Source organism: Chiloscyllium plagiosum, chromosome 19 (genome assembly GCF_004010195.1).
Source record: "Chiloscyllium plagiosum isolate BGI_BamShark_2017 chromosome 19, ASM401019v2, whole genome shotgun sequence".
NCBI lineage: Eukaryota > Metazoa > Chordata > Chondrichthyes > Orectolobiformes > Hemiscylliidae > Chiloscyllium > Chiloscyllium plagiosum.
The window spans coordinates 12,093,026-12,120,719 of NC_057728.1; the positions used below are offsets into that span (position 1 = coordinate 12,093,026).

At 41.8% G+C, this 27,694-nt stretch overlaps 1 protein-coding gene across 1 annotated transcript in view; it reads right to left on the minus strand.

Moving 5' to 3' along the window:
* Nucleotides 1-21,130: 21,130 nt before the first annotated feature.
* LOC122559421 (cadherin-related family member 3-like) overlaps nucleotides 21,131-27,694 on the minus strand; it is a 53,002-nt gene continuing 46,438 nt past the window's right edge. Inside the window, exon 19 of the mRNA XM_043708869.1 lies at nucleotides 21,131-22,557. Within this exon, the coding sequence (XP_043564804.1) occupies nucleotides 22,235-22,557 (323 nt within the window). The 3' untranslated portion in view covers nucleotides 21,131-22,234. The remainder of the gene's footprint in view (nucleotides 22,558-27,694) is intronic.

Consider the following 27,694-nt stretch of genomic DNA (forward strand, 5'->3'; position numbering starts at 1 on the left):
GCTACAGATGGAAATGAAGAGGTCAAGGGCTGGTAACAGACAGGCACGGGGTGTCCAAGGAGAAGGGGTCCTGAGGTAGTGGGTGAGAGTCACGATCGAAGAAAGATTTGATGTCACAATGCTTGTGGAATTCACTGAGCCGGGAGCGTAGTGGGATGAAGTTGAAATCTATACTGAGGACTGATTGTTCATCAGTCTAAGGAGATGGTAAAGACACAGGAGGGCTGGGGGCTAGGACCTGGTATGGGGCCAGAGTTGGGAGTTGGGGGTGGAAATTGCCTCTGGAGTGGGTGTGGTCGGAGTATTGTGGGTGACATCACCAAAGGAAGTGACGCACACCGTAGGGGTCGGGGTGGAAGCGGTGCATTCTGTGGCATCTGCAGGAGCAGGAGTGAAGTTCCTTGTGATGTTTGCGGTGTCTTCAACGGTGTGTTTGTCGGCAGTGTTCTGGTGAGGCCGGTGAGGTCAGAAGTGGTTGAGGCGGCAGTAACCATGGGAACGGAAGTGATGCGACAGGCAGCCTTCCCGGTGGTTCTAGAGGTGATCGCGGGGGCGGTATAGACAGCAGTGGCTGCGGTCTATGGGATGGTGGGGGCAGAAGTGATGTCGTTATTTGCTGCGGTGGAGGTAGCTGTAGGGGCTGCATGGCTAATGGTGTCCGAGCAGATGCCAGAAGAAGGTTCCGGAATGATCGTGGAATCCCGAATTTGGAAGTAAGTGAGAGTTTGGTGTACTTGCGTTTCTTGATGTCCGATAATCTGGAGAAAACACATTTGTTGAGTGTGTGGAACTTTCTAAGGATGAAGAACAGCAGGGGTCCTTTGCAGGTCTGGGAGAGTGTGGCCCTGAGCTGGGGCAGGGCTGACTGCAGGGAGAGTAGGTGACGGCGCATGGCTGTGAGCATGGAGCAGAGGAACCGGATGGAGAACCATTTCTGGAGGCTGTAGTTAGCAGTTGCTGTGGTCAAGTCCAAATTGTTATGGTCTGAATTAAGTATAGGAGTTGGGCATTCATGTTGTGGCTGTACAGGACAGTGGTTAGGCTACTTTTGGAATACTGCATTCAGTTCTGGTCTCCCTGCTATAAGAATGCTGTGAAACTTGAAAGGGTTCAAAAAAGACTTACAAGGATGTTGCTAGGATTGGAGGGTTTGAGCTATAGGGAGAGACTGAGTAGACCATGGCTATTTTCTCTGGAGAATCAGAAGCTGAGGGGTGATCTTATATATTTATAAAAGTGTGTGAATGTGAATGTTTTGCAGAAGATGTCAGACCTCTGCAAAAGAAGGAGCTGGCCTTCCTTTGTGGTAAAACCACCTCAACCTGTTTATTTGCATTCATCAGTTGTTGTAAGCTGCAGCTTTTACCAATAAGCCTTTGTAATTGAAATGACTCCACAGAGGCCAGCATCCCGTCACCAAGTTGTCCTTTATTTGCATGTGGAGGGTCCTTGACACTGATCCAGCTCCATCAGAGCCAGGTCTGAGTGAACAGGATGTCTGACACTCCTGTTTCTATCTGTCAGCCAGGGCTCCCTGAATGGGTCTGTTGATCTGATCCAGTCAGGGAATTCATATTCTGAGGTCCATCTGACTGACCTCATTATAATCACTACGTCTCTCCCCCTCTGAATCTGAGAACATAGGCCAATTCTTTGCTTATTCGTAGCTCCTCCTGGGGTGTTTTATCAGCAGGTCAGGTTCTTCCAAATCTGCCTCTGATACGGCCAGAGCATCTTGGAAGAAATTTATTCCCTTCTTTTGCTCGTACCTACCCATACTTTACACATCACTGGACCTGACCTCATCGAGCATGCCTCATTCCCATGGTTCCTACACTAAACTTCATCCCCTGAAATAAACTGTCTCTCTCGCTTGACAGAGACCTGTGTCTGGCATTGGCAGTCCTGATGCCATTTCATCTAGAGCATCCATCCTAGGACAAGCCAAACAGAGATACGCACAAGAATTCCTAGAAGCATGGCATTCCAACCGGAATTCTAGCAACAACTTGGACCCCACTTACCAGCCTCTGAGAAAAAGAACAGGAAATGACATCACCACCAGAACTGACGTCACAACAGGAAATGATATCAACGGCCCAAGGAAACCTAAACATATAAATAGAAAGTGGGTCACTAACACTAATGCTTCACTGGAGACTCTCTGATGATGTTACCTAGTATGGTGATGAAATGTCTGAAAATGAACTTTCCAGCTCAGTGAGCAAACTTGCATGCAGATCCTGAATGACCATGGTGGAGTTCAGCCAATATACAGCAGCAACCTTTTCTCAGGACAATCACATTTGCTCCCCAAAATAATATGCTACCCTCTACTGTGATCTGGTCTCTCTGGGTCCAAAAAGGTTTCAGGCTGGATGTGACGGCCCTTTGGTTTCCCCCATAACCACCAGCTGTTTCAGTTTGGCCAGGTCTGCATCTGCCTGCATTCAGAGTCTGATATTGTTAGCTGTGACTGGAAGTGTGCCTGGAAGTATGTCTGGAAGATTTAAAACCATTACGGGCTCTTCCAGTGGTGATACCACCAAGGAGGGTAGGGGAGGTGTATCTGCCAGTGGGAAGCAGTTCAATGAACCTGCACCGTTACTTGGCCTCCTGGATAGTGCTCCAACTTGTAATTATACACACTTAGTATCACTGTTGAATTTGGCCTGAAACTATAGGCTGCACTGTCTTGTTTTCTTTAAATTGACCTAGTAGGGGCTTGCGGTCCATTATTATTATAAATTTATGTCTGTAAAGGTATTGGTAGAACTTTCTGACTCCAATTATGATCGCCAAACCATCCTTCTTTATCTGGACGCATTTACGCTCTGCATTAGCCAAAGTCCTGAATGCATACAGTATTGGGTGTTCTCTTCCAATGTGCCAACTATGAGCTAATACTACTCCAATGCCAGTGGGGGAGACATCACATGTCAATACCAGACCTCACTTGAGATCATAGTATGCCAACACCTTAGAGGATGACAGCTATTTCTTTATTTCCCTTGGCTACATGACCATTTCCAAGATTGACCCTTTTAAAGAATTGATGCGAAGGTGTCAGGATGAAGGTCAGATTATGTATGAACTTCCTGTAATAATTCACCAGCCCAAGGAAAGACCTAAGCTCCGGTGCAGACCTGGGAGCTGGGGCACCTTTGCTCACTCTCAGTTTATTTCCAATGGATGTAACCCCATCTTGTTGACTCTTTAGCCCAAGTAGGTTATTTGGGGTGCTTGGAAGACACATTTTTCCCTTCTTAGGTGTACCGGAATGGGACTATTTGGCGCCACCCTTTTGGTATCGATCATTTGGCCCTGCCGTTTTGGATCTAAACTGTTTTGGCGCTGAGCTTTTTGGCGCCAATACATATAGATAACCATCGTGTGAAAATTTTGATTTGTCTCTCTTGCTTATGTCTGGTATGGGCTCTACAAGAAAATAGAAAGAAAATTGTATTACAGCTTTCCAATGTGAAGACAGAAGGGCTTAAATATCATCAAGGTAGTAGATGACTATTAACAATTGTTAAATGAGAAAATGATTACAAAACGAGATTTGAATCTACAGCGGGTCATTACAGCTTTGACTATCAACTCTTGCTAGTTGAGAAAATTACATCGGGTTGTTAGTCATCCTCTCTTCTTTAACCAAACAAGAATTTTTTTTATTCTGAATTGGCGCTAAAACAGCTCAGCGCCAAAGTAATGAGCCAAAACAGTTTAGAGCCAAAACGGCGGGGCCAAATGATCGGTGCCAAAAGAGAGGCGCCAAAACATACCCGACCCTAGGTGTACACCCGTCAGGGAGAAACACCTAAGGACTATGCCCAAGTTCTCTAAGTGCTCCTTTATGGTCTTCCCTATGATTAGCATAAAATCTTGATAAATGACGACCTGGGGGAGATCTTATGAAAGGTTCTCCGTCATCCACTGAAAATTTGCACAGGCTGACAATACACCAAATGGCAGTCTTCTATATTGTTATAAACCCTTATAGGTAGTAATTGTAGCATACTTCTGGGAATCCTCATCTAACCACAATTGCAGGTACACACGGTTCATGTCCAGCTTCGTGAGGGACAGCGCCCCTGCCAGGTCTGTGCATATATCCTCCATATGAGGGATTGGGTATTTATCCAGCTGTGAAAAGTGTTTAAAATCCCCACAAAGGCAAACCGACCTGTTGGGCTTCACAATTGGTATGACCGGTACTGCCCATTCTGCAAACTGGACTGGTTTGATGATTTCTTCGCTTTCCAGCCTCCTAATTTCTATCTTTACTTTTACACCTGAGGCAAATGGCATTGGGGAGGGCTTGCAGAATTGTACAATTGTTTCTGGGTCAACATTCAAGGTGGCTTTAGCTCCTTTAATAGTCCTTAGATCTTTCTGAAAAACGTCCGAGTACTAAATTAGGACTTCACTCAGGCAGTCATTTTCTAATCAAAAAATGTTGAACCAGGAGAGTTTTTTGAAGGGACTTAGAGTTTTAAACAGCAGAGACACATGTGAATAGTTCATAATCGGTTCTCTGTAGCTGGATTTGCAATGCATTCTGCCCATGAGGAGCAACACCCAGATTTGCATGACCATGCCACATAGTGAACCCAGTTCTATAAATTATGCTAGTTACAATGGGAGTGTTTGACTCCCATTTACCTTGTGGATTTATCTTCTCTGCAGTACCAGGAATATATTTGGTTAAATGCATCGTGCACTTGTCACTGAGTTTGCTATTTCCCCATGTGTTTGTAATTAAAGCAATGATTCCCACTTTCAATTGAAATTGAGTACTAATTTTGCATGCAATTTTGCATCATTAAATAATGATACTCTTGCACCCTCCAGTGGCTCATCTTGTAATAACTGCAATTTTTTTTAATCCAAGGAGGAGTGAAGATTTTAAAACATATTTTAAAAGAACATGGAGCATTCCTGTCCGTACACACTCTGCAGTATATTATTGTTGGCATTAAATGTACTCTTAATTCCTTTTTAAAATACTCTTCTGCTTTGAATATCCTTTAGGACCTATAGTGCAGCCACATATTTTCTGCAGAAACTGAGAATGTTGACAAAATTGTTCTTCAGTTCAGAACACCGAATGTTTATCTATATAATTGAACAAATGAAGTAAATCCACAAAATAGTTTGAAATTAATTGTACTTTCTCTTAAACTAAGTTCATTTTTTTAAATACACAGAGCCATAAAAATACAGCACAAAATAACACAAATTTAGCTCATTATGTCTGTGCTGATGTTCAAAGCTATAATGGAACAATCTGCTCTAATCATGTTTCTCATTTATATTACATTTCCAATTCTTTTATGTAAATATTCTTCGTTTCCACAGTCACACTCTGGTAAAATCTATTCTATTTGTCTCTCAAAACTCTCTCATCATCCCCTTCCTTCCTTTATAAATAGTTGGAGAGGGTTGTAAATATTCTGAGAGCCATAGTCATAGAGATGTACAGCATGGAAACAGAGCCTTCGATCCAACCCGTCAATGCCGACCAGATATCCCAACACAATCTAATCCCATCTGTCAGCACCCGGCCCATATCCCTGCAAGCCCTTCCTATTCATATACCCATCCAAATGCCTTTTAAATGTTGCAATTGTACCAGCCTCCACTACTTCCTCTGGCAGCACATTCCATACACGTACCACCCTCTCCCCTCAAACCCCAAATCTATGCCCTCTAGTTCTGGACTCCCCCTCCCCAGGGAAAAGACTTTGTCCATTTATCCTATCCATGCCCCTCATAATTTTGTAAACCTCTAAGGCCACCCCTCAGCCCCCGACACTCTATTCTTTAATCTGACCCAATGTACTAAAAGTTGTTCACTTAAACATAGATGTGGTGACAGTGATATTTTAACCACTTTATTAGAATACACTTAACTTGTAAATGCAATGAATACACTTAATACTTAGCAAACATGTGCCACCATTTAATGCAAACCTCTGTATTCTTTCTCTTTCACAAAAATAGTTTGGCATTGTGGCATATTTCAACGTAACTTGGAAGTTTTTGACCAGCATTTGTGAGCGGTACTTTGTCATCAAAGGGCTTATACCCGCAACGTCGATTCTCCTGCTCCTTGGATGCTGCCTGACCTGCTGCGCTTTTCCAGCAACACATTTTTCAGCTTTGTCATCAACAGGGTGATGACTGAAATGTTGACCAAGCCCTGCCCTTCATTCAGAAGTTAGTTCTTGCCCTACTGAACACATTAGAATTATTATTTACTGTTGGGTTGCTTGTCTTCATGTGGCCTGGGCTAGTTTATTCATTGAGCTGACATTCAAACAGCTCCCCTTTCCACACCATGATTATTTCCATGGTGTTGAAATCTGAGATTTTCACTTGGAACAAACCATTTTAACTGATAATCAATGATCGAGAAGATAAAGACAATTGTGCACACTGCCTCTTATGTTACTATTTTACCGGCAACAGAAAAAAGATTATTTATGCATGTGATTTTTAATGTGAATGTGAGTACGGTTCATAGGTCATATAATGGTAATTGTCAATCGTTTGTTCTACTCTTCCACTCGTACCAAGATGGGTTTAGGTTGGTCTGTTTGCTTAAGTTGTCAGAAATGTCTCTCCACTTCTTTCATCATCATCATAATGTAAGTGAGCATTCCCCAAATTCAGGATCTTACCTGAAGAACTGGAGGGGGAATTGAGAGTTATGTTAAGGCCAAGGTCACAGTACAAGATGAATTGCCGAATTTTCTTGGCTTGTTTCAGGTAGTATATTCAAACAAATGATCACAACAAAGGCAACCATACTTAATCTTTCAATAACAACTATTTACTTAGTTCAAGGTGCAATATAAACATAAATCCTTGGAAGACACTCACTGGACGGAACCAGGTAAAATTTAGCACTGAGCTAATGAAGCATTCATTAGGCTGGAAGATCAAAGGTGATCGGAGAATTAGGCTTTAATGAGCATCTTAAAGAAGGTAGGGTGAGCTAATGAGGAAATTTCAGAGTTTAGGACCTAGTTTGCAGAAGGTATGGCTACTAATTCCGAGGTGTGGGGGAGTGGGATAACCCAAGAGCCAGTGTTGGAGAACGCAGAGGAAGCTGTGGAAGCTTGAGGAAGCTGTGGAAATCGGAAGGGAATCAGTATGGAAATGAAGATGAAAGTCTTAAAATCAGAATGATATTGAGCCAATGTCAGTCAGTGAGCATGAGGATGATGGATGGACAGGATTTAGTGTAAACTATCATACATGCAGTAGAGCTTTGATAAGTTACAGGTAACAGAGGGTGGAAAATTAGAGTCCATCCAGGTGAGTATTGGAATTGTCAAGTTTGGACTGGAGGTGGTAAAAGGATGGGTGAGGACTTCAGTCACATATGGGCTGAGCTCTGGGTAGATTTGAGGGATATTTCAAAGGTAGTCTTTATCATGGAGGGATTGTGGAAGTTCAGCACAGAGTTCAGTTGAATGCCAAGGTCATGAGCGGAAGAGAATGGCCAGTGTGGCACAGTGAATGGTACTGATTGCTGGAATGGAACAGTTTGTGATAGAGCTGACAAACAATGACTTACTTTTGCCTATTGTTTAGTCAGAGGGAATTTCAGCTCATCCAGGACTGAATGCTGGACAAGGAGTTTGATGACACAAGGAAGGGAGGGACAAAGTTTTCCCTTCCCCAGAATGGGCACAGCAATAGTGAGAAAGCTGGGAAAAATGGCAAACATGGAAAAACTGAAATCTCCACATCATGAAAAGAAATCCTGACCTTCCCTTTGAATGGTGACTTCAGAATCTCACTATTGATCAGTAAGTACTTATTTCCATATATTCACATCTCATTACTAGCCCAACTGTCCTCATTCAAATGCCACATCCAAATCTCCACTTTTTCCCTGAGAACATAGACATCGTAAATCCTGGACCAGTAAATCCGAGCTGGTTACCTATTTGTCCCAGTGATCCTCCCAACTGTGTCTTCAGCACAATATCCCTTCATGTCCCATCAACAGCATCCACACAAGGCAAAATGGTAAACGACCAAACTCCCCACCAGCCATGCCTACTCACTTCCCACTTTAGCCCTCAGCACTTGACTTTGAAGCTTAGTGTCACCTACAACTTGCATACTTCATAGAATCACTTGCACATAGAATCATAGAATCCCTACAGTGTGGAAGCAGGTCAATTATCCCATCGAATGCATACCGACTCTCCGAAGAGCATCACACCCAGACCCAACACCATTATTCTTTTCCTGTAACCCTACATTTCCCATGTCGAGAGTGTGGTGCTGGAAAAGCACAGCAGGTCAGGCAGCATCCGAGGAGCAGGAGAATCAACATTTCGGGCATAAGCCCTTCATCGGGAATAATTTCTGATGAAGGGCTTATGCCCAAAACGTTGATTCTCCTGTTCCTCGGATGCTGCCTGACCTGCTGTGCTTTTCCAGCACCACACTCTCGACTCTGATCTCTAGCATCTGCAGTCCTCCCTTTCTACTGCATTTCCCATGGCCAATCCACCTATCCTGCACATCCCTGGACACTATGGGCAATTTAGCACGGCCAATCCACCTAACCTGCACATCTTTGGACTGGGATAGACATGCATCTCATGTATCTTACAGGTTGCATCTTATATCTCTGAGTTTGCTTTCTTAGCACGCACTCTCTCTGTGCCTACTTGGATGCTACCAGTCTCTGTGGCTCACATTGCTTTTTGACGCAGAGAGAGATGCATACAGTTTAGCACAGTGGGCAGCACTGAATCGTCAAGGAAATGGGCATGTCATTGTTTGGCACAATGTTACATTGAAGTCATACCTGCACAACGTGCCAACATCTTACATGGCAAAGGTATTGCACATGCTTCAACCAAATGGATATGGTTAAAACTCCAAGAGAGTACTCCTTAGTGGGGAAAAAGGATATGCAGTAGCAGAGTTACAGTCAGTCAAGGGTGCTGCCATGATTGGTCCAGTGCTTTGTCCAATTCCAGTCCAAAGGATTGGCTCCAGTCAATGAGGTGCTTGCTCCTACCAGAATGTGGGGTTCCATGACTCTGCAGTAAACAGATTAGCCTCACGGTCAGACCTGCAGGTAAAGAGCAACTAGCCTGGAGTTCATGGGTAACTTAATCAGGATGCCATGGAGACATCAGTCCCAGTGGGTTAATGGTTCTTGCAATGAGACATTGAGTATGACTGGAGCCAATCCTTTGGACTGGAATTGGACAAAGCACTGGACTAACCGTGGCAGCACCCTTGACTGACTGTAACTCTGCTACTGCATATCCTTTTTCCCCACAAAGGAATACTCCCTTGGAGTTTGAACCATATCCATTTGGTTGAAGCATGTACAGTACCTTTGCTGTGTAAGATATTGCCACGTTTTGCAGATGTGACTTCAATGTGACATTGTGCCCAACAACGACATGCCCATTTCCTTGACGATTCAGTGCTGCCCACTGTGCCAAACTGCGTGCATCTCTCTCTGCGTCAAAAAGCAATGTGAGCCACAGAGGCTGGTAGCATCCACGTAGGCACAGAGAGAGTGCATGCTAAGAAAGCAAACTCAGAGCCATAAAATGCAACCTGTTAAATACATGAGATGCATGTCTATCCCAGTCCAAAGATGTGCAGGTTAGGTGGATTGGCTGTGCTAAATTGCCCATAGTGTCCAGGGATGTGCAGGATAGGCGGATTGGCCATGGGAAATGCAGTAGAAAGGGACGACTGCAGTCAAAGTGGGTGGAAAAGCTGATGCAGGAGGAGCAGAGGTGTCCCCAGTAAGTGAGTAGGAAATGCCTAGTGCAGGAAGGGTTAGTAGTTTCATGAGGATGAGATGGGTGAGAGTCATTGAGCAAATGTGATGCAGTGACAGTTTTCACCCATGACCATTTGTTAGAGTTGACAGTGGCCTTTTTAAAAAATACTTGTTCATGGGATGTGGGTGTTGCTGGCTAGATCAGTATTTATTGCCCATCCCTAAATACCCTGAAAGAGTCAACCACATTGCTGTGGTTCTGGAGTCACATGTAGGCCAGACCAGGTAAGGACAGCAATTTCCTTCCCTAAAGGACATTTGTGGACCAGATGGGTAAGTGGTGAGAAACAAAAACAGAAATTGCTGGAAATGCTCAGCAGGTCAGGCAGCATCTATAGAGAAAAATTAGAGTTAACGTTTCGGGTCTTGTGACCCTTCCTCAGAACTCAAGGTTCATGGAGTAAGTGGTGAGTGTTTGGGAGCAGAGAGAAGATGCTATAAGGAGAGGTTGAATAGATTGGGGCTGCTTTCCCTGGAGTGTCAGAAGCTGAGGAGGTGACCTTATAGAGGTTTATAAAATCATGAGGGGCATGGATAGGATAAATAGACAAAGTCTTTTCCCTGGGGTGGGGGAGTCCAGAACTAGAGGGCATAGGTTTAGGGTGAGAGGGGAAAAATATAAAAGAGACCTAAGGGGCAATTTTTTCATGCAGAGGGTGGTACATGTATGGAATGTGCTGCCAGAGGAAGTGGTGGAGGCTGGTACAATTGCAACATTTAAAAGGCATCTGGATGGGTATATGAATAGGGAAGGTTTAGAGGGATATGGGCTGGATGCTGGCAGGTGGGACTAGATTGGGTTGGGATATTTGTTTGGCATGGATGAGTTGGACCAAACGGTCTGTTTCCATGCTGTACATCTCTATGACTCTATGACTCAATGCAGAAGGTCACTGACCTTCTTCCTGAACTGCTGTGCAAACCCTTTTTATGCACAACAGAGCATAAACCCAGGGTGCTATCGAGGACCAGACTGGCTGAGCCATAATGTGTGGTCTCCTTTGGCAGTGAACAGGGAAAAAAAATCACTGGCTTCCTGTTCACTCCACTGACCACTGGTACCTCCAGGTCCATGTTGATAAAGCACCTGTCCATTCTGGGCCACATCTGCAGTAATAATTGTTGAGTGATGTGGTGTAAGGACCAGCTCCTTGGGGGGCTTACAATGTCTGAGGAGGTGTGCAGCTGAGCATTAAATTGGGAGCCGTCAGCATGATGCCAGGTGATCCTGGCAACGGAGGACACTGACACCTCTTCTGCTGTGTGACTTCAATGGAAAAGGCTCTGAAGAGCCCAGATGTTGAGGGGAAGAGTGGGAAGAGTGCACCTGAAAAGCTGCTCCCAGCTGTGGTGCCCCAAATCTCGCTGAATACTTTTAACTCTGAATGGGGAACATTTAACTCATGGGGGCTGCATTGCTTGTTGCACAAGTGTAAATGTGTTCCTTGGCTAATCCTGCAGTTCCACTTCCTCTAAATATCTGAACAATAAGCATGAAACTCTATCATGACTTCACTCCACATGGTTTCTACCACAGATTTAGGTTCATATAAAATGACAGAGCACAATTCTTTTTTAAAGAAGCAACTGACAAAAGGAAGTTGTTCTCCCTCACAGTTTTTGTTTAAGAAGTTAAGTGAGTTTCATTTAATTTTGTACAAGGAAATGTTGAATCTGTTTTCATTTTATGTAGTTTGATATTGTAGTCTCAGGTATGATGGTAAAATAAACTCTTACAGGAATTTATTGAATATTTGCTTGTATGTGAGAGTAATATTGACCTGTAAATATGTAGTCTTCAGTCCCTGATGAGTTGTTTTAATTCATCCAAATGTTATCTGGCAATCAAACCCGATGATGTTGTCACTTCTAGTCAAGGACAAGAAATGCCTAGATTTGTTTTCTTTGAAACTGGAGAGCACATTGAAATATGTGTTCATGACAGGTCTGTCAGGGTTAGATTATACATCGGTATGATTCATGATCTCAAAAACTATATCCTTGTAATGCACTCTCAGTCAACCATCTCAAACAGCATGCATTCACTATTCTTCGGTAATTGAAAGACTCTGTGCAATCCCATGGGTTCTTGTCAAGAAGCTAGACAACCCATTGTAAGTATTAGTGAATATTGATTTCCTCAGTGTTCAAGGTTTCATCATTATTTTGATTTATTTAAACAATAAGAAGAAAGTGTTTATATGACATCTTGAATGCAATAGTCCGAAGATCTTTCATAATAATGTTCTCACTTCATCTTTTATGCTTTTCACAAACAAACTGGCAAAATTCTCACCATTTCTGCTGTGTTGTAAAGACTTTGTTTTTATTTTTCTGTGGTTTTGACTGTGGACTGAAATGAGAAAGGGTTTATTTTTTAAAAAAGCAAGGATTGTGGAAAGGATTACTGCACTTTTTAGAAGCAAGTTATGAGACACTCATTGTAGGCGCTGTTTACACTGCTGTATGTTACAGCAGGGGAAATCTAGTTGCTGACAAACTGGAGCCAGGGACTGTATACAAATGAAGATTCAGTCAGAAACAAGTATCTAATTGGTCCATGGACTGGTGACCAGTTAGAGTCATAGAGTCATAGAGCTCTACAATGTGGAGTCAAGCCCTTTGGCCCAAACTGGCCCATTCTGACGAAAATGTCCATCCATGCTAAACCCATTTCACTGCACTTGGTCCATATCCTTGTAAACCCTTCCTATCCATGTATTTGTCCAAATGCCTTTTAAATGTTGTTAATGTAACCATCTCAACTACTTCTGTTGGCAGCTCATTCCATATGCTTACCACTCTCTGTGTAAAACATTTGCCCCTTAGTTTCCCTTTAATTCTTTCCCCCCAACCCTTAAACTGATGCCCTTTTCTCCTCAATTCCCCAACCTGGGGGAAAAGACTGACTGCATTCACCCTATCCATACCTCTCATGATCTTATATACCTCTATAAGGTCCTCCCTCAGTCTCCTCTGCTCTAAAGAGAAAAGTCCCTGCTTGTCCAACCACTCCCTATAATTTCAACCATTGAATCCAGGCAACATCCTTGTAAATTTCTTCTGTACTCTTTCCAGTTTAGTAACACCCTTTCTATATCAAGGTGACCAAAACTGAGCACTGTACTCTGAGTGCAGCCTTACCAACATCCTATACATCTGCAACGTAACTTCCCAACTTCTGCACTCAATGCCCTGACTGATGAAGGCCAATGCGCCAAAAGCCTTCTTCACTGCCCTGTCTACCTGTGACTCCACTTTCGGAGAACTGTGAACCTGAACTCAAAGGTCCCTCTGTTCCACTATACTCCTTAAGGCCCTACCATTCACCATGAAACTCCTATCTTGATTTGACTTTTCAAAATGCAAGACTCCACACATATCTAAATTTGATAAGTGGGTGCCATTTGCCATTTCTCGGCCCACCTCCCCAGATGATCAAGGTGTTGTTGCAATTTCAGTTAACCTTCCTCACTGCCCACAATACCACCTATTTTAGTGTCATCAGCAAACTTACTAATCATGCCTTGTATATTCTCATCCAAATCATTGACATAGATAACAAACAGTTAATAACATAGTATAACATAGATAACAGCAGATAACAACAGCACCCACTCCTGAGGTACATCACTAGGCGGCACGGTGGCACAGTGGTTAGCACTGCTGCCTCACAGCACCAGAGACCCGGGTTCAATTCCCGCCTCAGGCGACTGACTGTGTGGAGTTTGTACGTTCTCCCCGTGTCTGCATGGGTTTCCTCCGGGTGCTCTGGTTTCCTCCCACAGTCCAAAGATGTGCAGGTCAGGTGAATTGGCCATGCTAAATTGCCCGTAGTGTTAGGTAAGGGGTAAATGTAGGGGTATGGGTGGGTTGCGCTTCGGCGGGGCGGTGTGGACTTGTTGGGCCGAAGGGCCTGTTTCCACACTGTAAGTAATCTAATCTAAACTAGTCACAGGCCTCCAGTCTGACAAACATCCTTCTATCATTACCATCTGCTTCCTACAATCAGGCTAATATTGATGACAAAGGCTTTCTGCCTGCCAACAAGCATGTGATTGGCTCCAAGATAACTTGTGGGTTTAATACTTGGGTCAGAAGCCATGGAACCTCTGAAATGGAAGATGCTATCCCTACCGTTCTGCAGTAAGATATACCCTGAGCTTGAAGAAAGCCACTTTTCTCTTTCCCTAAAGGCTAAGGCTTTTCAACAATAGGTCAGACACTTTATAATTGTGAACCAGTCATGCTGCCCCCTGCAAACAAATGAAAGTACCTGGAGATAGCAGATTAAAGAGCAACCCAACCTGACAAGTCAAAAGGACCATGTCAGTGAACCCTGTGCGTGGTGTTTATTGAACTGCCCTCCCAGTCTTTTCCTACGCCTGTCACATCCGTGCTGTTTTGTGTGTGTAGGGGAGGTATTTTATTCATTCATGGGATGTGGACATCGCTGGCTGGGCCAGCATTTTTTGCCTATCCCTAGTTGTGCATGAGAAAGTGTTGGTGAGCTGTATTCATGAACTGCTGCAGTCCATGTGCTGTAAGTTGATCCACAGTCCTCTTAGGCAGATAGGGAACTATAAGAGGTCTAGAGTTTTGACTAGGAGGTTTCATAACTGTTTACCTGTAGTCATTCTTGTTAAGTTCAGGAACCTGATCTGTTCCTTCAGTCGATCAGGGTCTAAAATACAGGCGAGTTGGAGAATTGTGTTTTTTGATAAAATCTTTAAGTTTTGTGGCAACCCCAGGTTAGTAGTGTTCAATTTGCAGCACGTGGCAGCACAGCTAAGAGGGAACATTTCCTCTATGTAGTAGCATCTCCAGCTAGGTGCCCCTGGCAATGCCCTAATTCCTTGTAAGGATGAGGTATCTGGACTAGGGTCAAGGTTCCTTGCCCCATGTTCACCTTGCCTTCGAGGATGAGTGGCTGGGGCCATGGAGTGTGGGTGTGAGTGCCTCTCCAACAAACCCTGAGGGAACTGGGACCTGGCTGGCGTGGCACTGCCACCCTGTCCATGGAGACAGTCAGACAGTCACCAGCTTGGGGCAGATGGGTGCCCAAGCCTCAGCTGCACTCCTACAGCATCTGGATAGTGAGGGCCATTGCCTCCCACGTTGTCTTCTGCTTCTCCTGTTCCACACGGTGCGTGTGGATGGAGTCCCTGATTGCTCACCCCACAGGGCCCTCTCCTGCCTGGGGCTGAGCAGGTACCTGGTGCTCGGGAGCTCTCCAAGTGCCAGGGGATTGGGGCAATTCTCCCTCAGCCAGCTGTAGAGCGGTCCCAGTGAGACGCTCACCAGCTTATGCTCCCACACTCTCTTGAAACCTGACATACCCAACAAGGTGTCAGTCTCTGGGCTGGTGGGAGTGCTTAGGAGGCAGCCTTAGCAATGCTACCTCTGAGGCCTCAGTGCTCTCGTCCTGTGACTTCAACTGGAGCTGGGCATTTCTCCACAGAGGTCAAGAGCAAATTCAAAATCAAAAACAGAAATTGCTGGAAAAACTCAGCATCTGTAGAGAAAAGTCAGAGTTAATGGGTCCAGTGTCCCTCCTTCAGAACTGCAGCTTTCAAGAACAGGCTTGCTGAACCTGAGACAAAAAAGAGGGAAAGCATCACAGCCAGTGGTTTGAAAAGGTATGTAAGGAGTGACATTGAACGTGGGATGACTGTGAATATTGCAGTTGAGTGAGTAGAAGGAATTGTTTGGCGGGACACATGTGGTTTTGCATCCTTGCAGGAGCAGTCCCAGTCTCCTCCTACAAGGACTAAGAGTTCTCTTCTTACAGGAGGTGATGACATAAACGTCAGACACCCCTCCACCCTTATGGGCTGTCTTTTCCCCATTATCTAATAAACAAAAGGGTGGAAAAAGTCAGATTACAGAGACGTGGCTGTTAGCGCTGGTGGGAAAGGTGGTGAGGTTGTATTGAAGGACTGTGGAGATTTGCAGGGTTAGAGATGTAGAGTTTGGGGGGGGGGTGTGATGTGGAAAGTGAGAGAGGGTAAGTCTTTGCATGCAATCGTTGAGAGAATGAGCCTTGGTGGGAGGTGGGTGCAGTAGCAGTGACAGATCTATACTGAGGTAGCAGAGAAAAGTGTTAAATTCACCGTGGAACAGCAGAAAAAGGCATTGTCTCACTTTCCATGATTCTCACTGTTTTCCTGCTCGGGGGAGGGGGAACTGCTCTGGGTGAAAGCCTCAGATCTGGCTGGCAAGTTCTGCTGGTCATCCAGGAAGAAGACAATTCTCAGTTTCACCCCACTACTACACATCCCTGTGGGAGACTCTCAAAGTCACCTCCCCTCCCTCTGCATGTTCAGAATCTATCCTTGGCTGAATGCCAGTGCTCACCCAGAGGTACAATGGGCTTTCGACGATGGTCCAAACATAATGAATGCTGGTGCTTCAGCACATAATTAATCTATAATTCTCTCACCTTTAAATTGTAGCATTGCTCATTTATGAAAAACGCACCAGGGAACTTAGGAAAATTGCAGTTAGGACACTAATTCCCTTAAAACCCAGGAATGGGATTCATCCCATCCAAGAGATTAATGAATTTTTAATGCAAAGCTTTACTTTGCTTCAGTTAATTTGGGTAAGTACCTATCCCTGATTCAGTGTTGGGCTTCTTGACATGCCCAATAGACTGAGCTCATCCTTTCTTAGAAATACTGATGCAAATTATTGAGGTCATCAAGCAGGCCAAGCAGCCAATTTCTTTGAAGAATTATCAAACTAATTTTAAGGTGATTGGAGGAAGGTTTAGGGGAGATGTCAGAGGTAGGTTCTTTACCCAGAGAGTGGTGGGTGCGTGGAATGCACTGCTGGTAATGGTAGTAGAGTCAGATACATTAGGGACATTTAACAGACTCTTGGATAGGCTCATGGATGATAGTAAAATGAAGGGTATTAGATTAGTTTGATCTTAGAGTAGGATGAAAGATCGGCACAACATCGAGGGCCGACGGGCCTGTACTGTGCGGTACTGTTCTATGTTCTAAGAATTATCAGACTTCAAACTTGGAAGAAAAAATCACCGATGCTCCTTCACTTTTTCATCATTTCACTGAGAGAGAAATAAAAGTTAGAACTGGCATGTTGTTTAGTTTCTGCTTTAAACTTATAATTTTTAAGAGTCTTGAGCATTTTAAAAATTGGTTTTGTGCAAATGGAGAAATTTGATTAGCCGGAAAATGAAAGTTAGTTTTGCAGGGCCAGCAGTATTGGATCAATATTAATTATGAAGTTAGTAAAAGCCCTAAAAGACACCTATTGTAACTCATTCAAGAGGATGCAAGTTTTTCAAGGATTTTTGCAATGAGACAAATAGTGTGAAAAATTGCCAGTTTTTGTGGTAGTCACAGATTTCAATCGTCGAGAACTTCAATAGCTTCAGAGAATCTCATTAACAATACATTCTGGATTGTTATATTTATCTGTGGATGTTTAACCATGATTTTAACTACAATCTGGGTCTATTTATTTTACAACAGTGATGAAAATCATGCTCCAATGTTTTAAATCTAAATTTAATTTCACTTCTGTTGGTTTGCTATGTGCATTGTTTACCTGAGATGAAAAGTAAATCCAGTTTGAAGACCCTGCTGATGCCATTTTTGAGTCAAACACAAGTGAGAGTAAACTTTCAATCTCCCTGGTCTGCTCATCTTGTTTCGTTGCATCCCAGCAGAATAGAAGCAGGCCATTCAGTCCATCAAGATTGCACCGACCCTCCAACCAGCATCCCACCAAAACCTACCCCATCCCTAAAACCCTGCATTTCTCATGGTTAACCCACCTGCACATCCCTGGATACTATGGGACAACTTAGCATAACCAATCCACCTAGCTAGCCCACCTTTGGAGTGTGGGAGGAAACTGGAGCACTCAGAGAGGATTCACGCAGACACAGGGAGAACATGTAAACTCCACACAGATAGTCACCTGAGTGTAGAATTGAACCTGGACCCTGGCGCTGTGAGGCAGCAGTGCTAATGACTGAGCCATTGTCCCATTCTCTGCAGGCAAGACAGACAGAGATTTTGAGAGCAGCTAACTTGTATTTGGCACAGATTCTCTTGGAAAGGAGACATGTTACCCTGATTCCCTGCCCTCTATGTCAAACTGCGTTTTGGCAATATAGCCATTTTTACCTTTCATTATTTTAAATAAAAAAAGTGTCTTTCTTTTCCAAGAAATCTGTTTCCATTATATGCAAAATTCGTGTCTGTTTCTGTTTCAATGACCTGCAAAAAGTAACCTAGAATGCTATAGCAACTGTACTCGGTTTCAAAATCCACATCAAACTTTTGTCAATGATTGATTGACTTCAGTGTGCCTTAGGAAGCAAATTATAGACTTTATGAAGAGCTGGTGGTGAATGATAAACCAGCCAATCACATCAGGACATGAAACAAACTGTAAAGTCACCTTCAGTCTTATTCCAGTGAACACATGTTGCACGACTTCTGAACAAATGGTTTCTCAATTTTATTAATGCTAAATTGCTACATAAATATTCAGTTCATTTTCAAAAGTGTGTATTTGTGAATGGTTGACATGTTGTAAATGCTAATCAATAAATAGCCAGAGGATAATGAGAAATCGAGTTAATCTTCAATCAAATTCCACATTATAGCAGAAACAAGTGTCCCTTATTTTTGATCCATCATTGACATAACAGGAACACCAATTTTGTTTGCCGACCAGTCAATAATCTCTTATGCTGTCTCATACAGGATAGACCTCTTATAAATGTGTGGTTGTGATATATTGAGACCCCAAATTCTGATTACAACAAGAGTCATAGAGTTATACAGCACAGAAACAGACCCTTCCTTCCAACTCGTCCATTTGCCGGCATTTGGTTCATATTCCTCTAAACTCTTCCTATATGTATCCATCCAGATGTCTTTTAAATGTTGTAATTGTATCAGCCTCCACCACTTGGGGCGGCACGGTGGCACAGTGGTTAGCACTGCTGCCTCACAGCGCCAGAGACCCGGGTTCAATTACCGCCTCAGGCGACTGACTGTGTGGAGTTTGCACGTTCTCCCCGTGTCTGCGTGGGTTTCCTCCAGGTGCTCCGGTTTCCTCCCACAGTCCAAAGATGTGCAGGTCAGGTGAATTGGCCATGCTAAATTGCCCGTAGTGTTAGGTAAGGGGTAAATGTAGGGGTATGGGTGGGTTGCGCTTCGGCGGGGCGGTATGGACTTGTTGGGCCGAAGGGCCTGTTTCCACACTGTATGTAATCTAATCTAATCTAATCTCACTTCCTCTGGCAGCTCATTACATAAACACAACACTCTCTGTGTGAAAAATGTGCCCTTCAGGTCCCTTTTAAATCTTTCCCCTCTCACCTTAAACCTCTGCCCTCTAGTTTTGGACTCTCCCACCCTGAGAGAAAGATGTTGCCCATTCACCCTATCCATGCCCCTCATGATTTTATAAACCTCCATAAGATCACCACTCAGTCTCTGACACTCCAGGGGAAATAGCCCCAGTCTACTCACCCTCCATACTTGTAAATATACTTGTAAATCTTTTCTGAACCCTTTCAAATTGAACATCTTTCCTATAACAGGGAGACTGGAATTGAACATGATATTCTAAAAGTGGCCTTACCAATGTCCCGTATAGCTGCTGCATGACATCCCAAATTCTACAGTCAATGCATTGTCTTCTTCACCATCCTGTCTATGTGTGACTCCACTTTCAAGGAACTAGGCACCTGCACTCCAAGGTCACTTTGTTCAGCACCACTCCTCAGGACCCTACAATTAAGTGCATAATTCCTGCCCTAATTTGCCTTTCTAAAATGCAACACCTCACATTTATCTAAATAAAACTCTTTGGCCCATTGGCCCATCTGATCAAGGTGCTGTTGAATTCTGAGGTAACCACCTTCACTGTTCACTACACTACTAATTTTGGTGTCAACTGCAGTATTAGTAACCATACCTCCTATATTCACATCCAAATCATTTATATAAATGACAAAAAAACTGTAGCTCCAGCACCAATCCTTGCAGCACACCACTGGTCACAGGCCTCCCCCACCACATTCTGTCTGCTACCTTCGAGCCAATTTTGTACCTAATTGACTAGCTACACCTAAATCTCACGTGATCAAACCTTACTTAGCAATCTACCATGTGGAACCTTGTCAAATGCCTTGCTAAAATCCATATAGACAACATCGACCATTTTGGCTTCATCAATCTTATTTGTCACTGCTTCAAAAAACTCAATCAAGTTAGTGAGGCATGATTTCCCACGCACAAAGCCTTGTTGACTTTCCCTAATCACTCCTTGCCTTTCCAAATGCAAGTAAACTCTGTTCCTCAGAATCGCCCCCAACAACTTGTCCACCATTGATGTCAGGCTCACCAGTCTGTAGTTCCTTGGCTTTTCCTTACCACCTTTCTTAAATAATGACATAACATTAACTACTCCCCAGTCTTCTTGCACCTCACCTGTGGCTATTGATGATACAAGTATCTCTGCATGGGACCCAGATATCTCTCTCCTAGCTTTCCACAAAATTCTGGGATACACGTGATCAGGTTCCAGGGATTTTATCCACCTTTATGCATTTTAAGACACCCAGCACCTCCTCTTCTGTAATATGGACAGCTTTCAAAATATCATTATTTACTGTGTATCCCCAACCTCTCTAGTTTCCAAATCCTTCTCCATAGTAAATACTGACACAAAATATTCAGTTAGAGTCTCAACCATCTCCTGTGGTTCCACACATAGATTGTCTTGTTGACTTTTTAAAGGACCCTATTCTCTCCCTTGTTACTCTTTTTCTCTTAATGTATTTGTAGAATCTCTTTGGATTCTCCTTAACCTTATTTGCCGAAGATATATCATGTCTCCTTTTTGTCCTTCTAATTTCTCTCTTAAGTATACTCTTACTGTCTTTGCACTCTTCCCGAGATTCACTTGATCTCACCTATCTATGTCTGACATATGCCTGCTTTTCCTTGACCAGGGCCTCAATTTGTCTAGTCATCCGGCATTCTCTATACTTACCAGCCTTGCCCTTCGCACTAACAGTAACATACTGTCTCTGACACAGAGGCAAGAGTGCGGTGCTGTAAGAGCACAGCAAGTCAGGCAGCATCCGAGGAGCAGGAGAATCAAAGTTTCAGGCATAAGCCCTTCATCAAGAATTTTAAAATGCAATTTTATTCCTGATGAAGGGCTTAAGCCCCAAACATCGATTCTCCTGCTCATCAGATGCTTTCTGACCTGCTGTGCTTTTCCAGCACCACACTCTTGACTCTGATCTCCAGCATCTGCAATCCTCACTTTCTCCCTGTCTTTGACACAGAGAAATTGCTATCAAAATGAAGTTTCCAAGGCTATCCCCTTGGAGTCCACTGGGTTAGGAATTCAGTGTGGTCCGAACTCTTGCTGCTCCAACAATTATCTGTCCACTGGAATACCTGAGCTATTATTTAGCAAAGACAAATGAACACATTCTGCAGTTCCATAACATTTCTAGGCTTCAGATAAATGTTCAGTCATAACACAGATCAGTTCTGAAAAGATCCTCATCACAATTTGTTAATTACATAACAGCCCAATAATATTTAAAATTAAGTTGCCAGCACAAACAATAACACTGCAGCAATCATCTGAAAATTAATTCAGAAAAACTTGTAAGTTGTTGTAAGCATGAAAGATTTGCTCAGTTTTTTTTACATAAAAGCAATCGCAATTTGATATGTGTTGTACAGATTGATGACAACAATTTGTTTACCCATTGTGCCCAGATTCTAAAAAGTAGGGGAGTTAAAATCTTCCCTCAGGTACGTCACTATTGCAAAACAAATGAGTAACATGTCAAATTATTGATACTGAGGAAAGAAGTAGCTACACACTTGAGATTAAACATATTGGTGGATATGGAGCACATTGAGTTTTGTTTTGACATTGAGATTTTCTTATGCTAACTATTAAATTAAAAGATAGTGGAGACCTAGAAATACTGCTTAAAGATGTAATTAATATAGCATACTTTTGTTATGCTAAACACACTACATAAATGCAAGTTATTATCACTTGCTTATGTTACCACATGCTTCAACTCAGGAGAAACAACAGTGAAGTTTGTCAAACCGCTCCCTAGTTTGAATGCTCTCTCAGTATTTAACTTCTGATGTATTTTTAACTCTGTAACGCCATAAATAAATCCAAGCTTACTAAACCCATCTGTCTAGACTAAACTATGCAAACATCGAAGACATTTTATTCAAATTGTCTTGGCTTTTCAAAGAAATGACAGATTCAAATATCAGTTGAAGTTGCATCAAGAAATGCTCCACAATACAACCAATCAAACTATTTGTGAAAGACTCTGTGTTCGTATTACATTAATTTTAGTGAAACTTTAGACAAAGAATTGAGAGTTTGAGATGGTTCTAGTCGTCGTGCTACGACTTTGTTTTGTTTTCTGAACTTTGAAGGTGGTCTCAGGGATGTTCGGTCATAGTCAGTCTTCTGATTATCAATCTGGTCCACATGCACTTCATTCATGTTGCTATTTTGTGTGAAGTTTGTCTTGTTGTTGATATTGGACATTAAGTTAGGAGTTGCATCTCGAACATTTCCATATTCTTTCATGGGCAACTTGGTATCCTTCCAACGTCTGGCTCCAGAGTTTGTGTTATATTGGTACACATTGCCTGTGACTAAATATTGAATGAAACATTCAGTATAAACAGGTTTCTCTCTCAGAGGACATGAATGAATTGAGGGAGTCAATTAATTCTGTGGGCTATGCACGAAAACTGAATAACTCAAAATTTTGATTGATTTTAACTTACCTGCTTTCAAAGTAAATAATGTCTGTTTTACTTTAACTATTCATCAGAGTACGACTGTCATTAGAATTTATTACCTAACTGTAGTTGTCCTGCAGAGGAGAGAGTGAGCACCACCTCTGTAAGGTCTATGTACAATAACAGTTATAGCCAACCTCACGAATGTGGGATCTGTTCCCCAACCATAAAATTCTACCTTGAACTGATTTTTAATTCAGTCACAGAAATAAGGATTAAATCATGTTCATAAAAGGTGATAAAAATGGGCCTCAGATTTCACATATCGTATTAATATCGAAGAATTCCTGTATTCTTTTTCTGCCTGTTAATCCTGCTTTGACAGAGAAGTTTTGTACATTTTAATGTTGCTGTGTTTTCAAATTAGGCTGGTATTTAGACATATTTAAACTTTAAGTAAGTGTAATGGTCTAAAGAAAGGTCAATATAGTGGTTGAAATCAAAGAATTCTCAAATCTGATATCCCCTTGTATGAAATCAAACAAGAGGGGGCTTATTGCTCCTTTTATTGCTCCTTCAAGTTAGTCAAACACTCAAATAAAAGGAAAATATTGCAGAAGCTACAGATCTGAAATAATAGCAGAAACTGGAGAAACTTAGCAAGTCTGGCAGCATCGGTGGAGACAGAAATAGTTGCTGTTTTGAGTTCAATATGACTCTTTTAGTTAAAGTAGCAGGATTCACCACCTTGTTTTTCAATTCTGGAAAGCATTTTACAGCTGATAGAAAATGTAGCCACCCATCTTCCCTATTTTGTGAACTAATACCTTGAGCAATAAATAATTGCCCACCTGTAGGCAGATTATTAGAAAATTTTGTAACATATTGACACACCCAGTCAATATTAAACAGTAAATAAAAAGTTAACAACATATACAGGACTATTAATGTAATAGAAAATCCCAAAACCCTTCCCAGGGGCATTATACAAAATAATAAACTGACCTAAAAATTAGACCAGATGACCAAAGCCTTGGTGAAAAATAAAACTATATACTTTTTTAAAGGAGAAAGTAAGATGGAGAGGTGTAGGGAGGGAATTCCAGAGCTAGGGGCCTTGGAAACTAAAGTCAAGGCCATTAATGTGGAACAATTATAATTGAGAATGGAGAAGAAGCCAGAATTAGTGAAGAACAGAGGGTTGTGGGTTGGACAAGGTTATAGAGATGGGGAAGGCAAATGGTGGAGGGATTTTAAAGTCAAAATTTTGCTGAACTGGGATCTATACCTGTTCAGGAGTATTGGGGGGAAGGCAAGTTGGTGTGTGTGAAGACAGGGTCTCAAAGTTTAATAATGTCTAATTAATGGAATCTGAAAATCTCCTCACGGACAAAAGAAAACAATGAATTGTATTGCTCAATTTCATTTCTAATTGGGCATTCTTACAAGTCAAAATGTCTGGAAAGGACGAACCATATTTTAGGGTCGTTTAATAAAACAAAGAACTGTGGGTGCTGGAGATCTGAAACAATAATAGACTCTGCTGGCAAACCTCAGCAGGTCTGACAGCACCTGTGGGAAGAAAGCAATGTTAACATTTCAGCAATCAGTTCTGATGATGAGCCAATAGACTTGAAATGTTAACTATGCTTTTTCTCCCTCACAGATGTCACCAGACCTGCTGAATTTTGCCAGCAGTTTCAGTTTGTGTTTCAGGTTTGTTCAGTTGTCTGAAAAGTATGATGGTGGGAGGCAGTTAATGATATCCTTTTAATGAAAACAGTTCTGCAACTAAATTGAGGAAACAAGATTTTCATTACACAATTAAAGTCATGCATTTAATCAAGATGCTGTGATTCTGCTATTACATTGAGTAGAGTCATAGAGTTATACAGCATAGAAACAGAGCCTTCAGTTCAACTTATCCATGCTGACCAGATATTCCAAATCAATCTAGTTTCATTTGCCAGCATTTGGCCCAGATCCCTCTTAACTCTTCTTATTCATATATCTATCCGGTCACCTTTTAAATGTTGTAATTGCATCAGCCTCTGCCATTTCCTCTGGCAGCTCATTTCACACGTGCAGAATTGAGAAGAAGGTGTGTATATGGAAGGAATGATTTGGAGATGCCGGAGTTGGACTGAGGTGTACAAAGTTAAAAATCACACAACACCAGGTTATAGTCCAATATGTTTATTTGGAAGCACTAGCTTTCGGAGCACTGCTCCTTCACCAGGTGGTTGTGGAGTTAAGATCATAAGACACAGAATTTATAGCAAATGTTTACAGTATGATGTAACTGAAATTATATAATGAAAAAGACCTGGATTGTTTGTTAAGTCTCTCATTTTTTAGAATGAACATGTTGGTTTCAGTTGTTTCATATGTAAATCGCAGAATTTTAAAGTTACATTCTCAACTTAGCAAACAATCTCAGTCTTTTTCATTATATAATTTCAGTTACATCACACAGTCAACTTTTGCTATAAATTCTGTGTCTTACGATCTTATACTCCACAACCACCTGATGAGGAGCAGCGCTCAGAAAGCCAGTGATTCCAAATAAACCTGTTGGACTATAACCTGGCGTTGTGTGATTATTAACTTTGTGTGGAAGGAGTGCACTTTGAAGGAAATCGAAAGTTGGCTACATTCTGAACTAAGCTTTGTTTTCATGGTTATGAAGAAATGCCTTGCAACCAGGGAGGGAAAAATGACAGTTTCTCTGAGAGGAATATTAAAGGCAAGAATACTTCAAATGAATGCAGAGACAAAAAAAACTGCAGATGCCTGTCTACAAATGAAGACATAAACAGTAATAAGAGGTGAATATGATTAGAGTGAAACTAAAGATATTACTGGACCAATCAAGATAGACCAATCATAAGAATGGAAGGAAATGGGAAAAATTTAATGCAAAAATAAAATGCTCAAAGTACCATAAGAAGTAGGAGCAAGAGTAGGCTATTCAGCCCCTTGAGCCTGTGTACCGTTTGATAATATCATGGCTGATTATAGCCTTAAGCCCATCTTTCCTGCCTAGACACCTTTACCCTGATTCATATATTGATTAAAAAAATTATCTCTTTAGTTCAGCCTTAAAAACATTGAAGGACTCACCTCCCACTGTTCTGCGAAAGGTAATTACTAAGTTTAATTATTCACAGAAAAAGATTTTCCCCCTCATCTCTGTCTTAACTGGGAGACCTCTTATTTTTAAACTGTTTCCCATATTTCTAGACTCTCCCATAAAGATAAACATTCTCTCAGCATCTACCCTGCCAAGTCCCCTCAGAGTTCTCGATGTTTGGCTTCCTAATTACTTGTTGTATCTGGACATTAGGTTTCTGTGATTCATACACCAGGATACTCAAATCCTTCTGTACTGCAGAGTTTTCCTGTCTCTCACTTAAATAATAAACTGGTTTTCTATTCTTGCCAAAGTGGACAAGCTAAGTTTTTTCCACATTATACTCATTTTGCCAATTTGTTTTGTCCACTTGCTTACCCTACCTATATCCCTTTATAGAGTCTTTTGTGTGCTCATTACAGCTTGTTTTCCTATATTATTATCCTAACTAATGTTACTATTTAATTCTGATCCAAGAATGAAATATGACTTGTTTATTTTTATCTCTGAAACACAAATGCACAAGTCTGAAGATTTAATGTTAACATTAAAATGTTAGTTTATTGCAAACAAATTAAATAGAAATAAACTAAAATTATTAACCACCTAAAATTAACCACCTGATGAAGAAATGCTTCAAAAGCTAGTGCTTCCAAATAAACCTTTTGGACTATAACCAGGTGTTTTGTGATTTTTAACTTTGCCCACCTTAGTCCAACACCAGCTCCTACAAATCATAAAATTAAGCAAATTACGCTACCTAAATAGTTTGGAAGATTTAAAAATTCATAGCAAAATAAAGTCTCATGTATTCATCAACATCTTCATTTTACAGTTACTCAAAATTAAAGAATTTTTTTCATTCCCAACAATATGTAGCTTTAATTTAATTGCTGCTTTTTTCTCTCAGTTCCTTCCATAATGAGTGACAAAGTCTTTACTTTAACTGCTACAATTGGGGTCTTACTTTTGAGAGGGCAGTGCAGATTTATAACCAAATACCCCTAGTTTGGAGCTTTTTACAAAACCTTTTGCTGAGCTTACTTCTATTAACTATTCTGGACAAACATGTTCTAGGAGAAGCTTTTCTCACATCAGGCTTCAGTGGGATCTCCTTTTGAACTGAATTCAAAAACTTTTAACTACATTTGTTTAAAAACTAGCTCATCCAACCTTCTACAAAGCTGATGGTTCAATTCTCTATCTACTCCTGTCATAAAACGCCACCACATAAACAAACTTGCATTAGCACTCTAGGAGGCCTTCAGTCATCTACTCTCCTACATTAACTGCTTTAAAACTATGGATCCAAAAAGACATACCTAGTTAATTATTAAACTCCTGCATTTAAGAGAAGGCATTTGACCGAGTTGAGTGGCTATACCTTTTCTATACTCTAGACCAGTTTGGTATAGGCGATTCTTTCATAAGGTGGGTAAAAGTTCTCTAAAGTGCACCTCTCACGGCAGTCATTACCAACGGGGTATGATTAAGCAATTTTAATATTTCTAGGGGCAGCCGGCAGGCTGTCCCCTTTCACCATTACTTTTTACGTTGGTGATTGAACCATTGGCAGAGGCCATTCGTGAGGATCTCAATATATCAGCTCCAGAAGTGGGGTCAAAATTACATAAGTTCTCGCTGTATGCAAATGATGTTCTAATTTTCTTGACAAATCCAGCAGTCTCAGTGCCTTGCCTGATACAATGCATTCACGCGTTTGGCACTTTTTCAGGATATGAGATTAAGTTTGCTAAATCAGAGGCTATGCTTATGGGTAGTCTTACGAAAGAGTTGGCTCTTGAGAGTGACTATAGATTCCCATTTAGATGGTCACAGGGGTGTTTTGTGTATTTGGGCATATTCATTACTCCAGTTATGGGATTGGCTGTTCAAAGCCAATTTTACTCAATT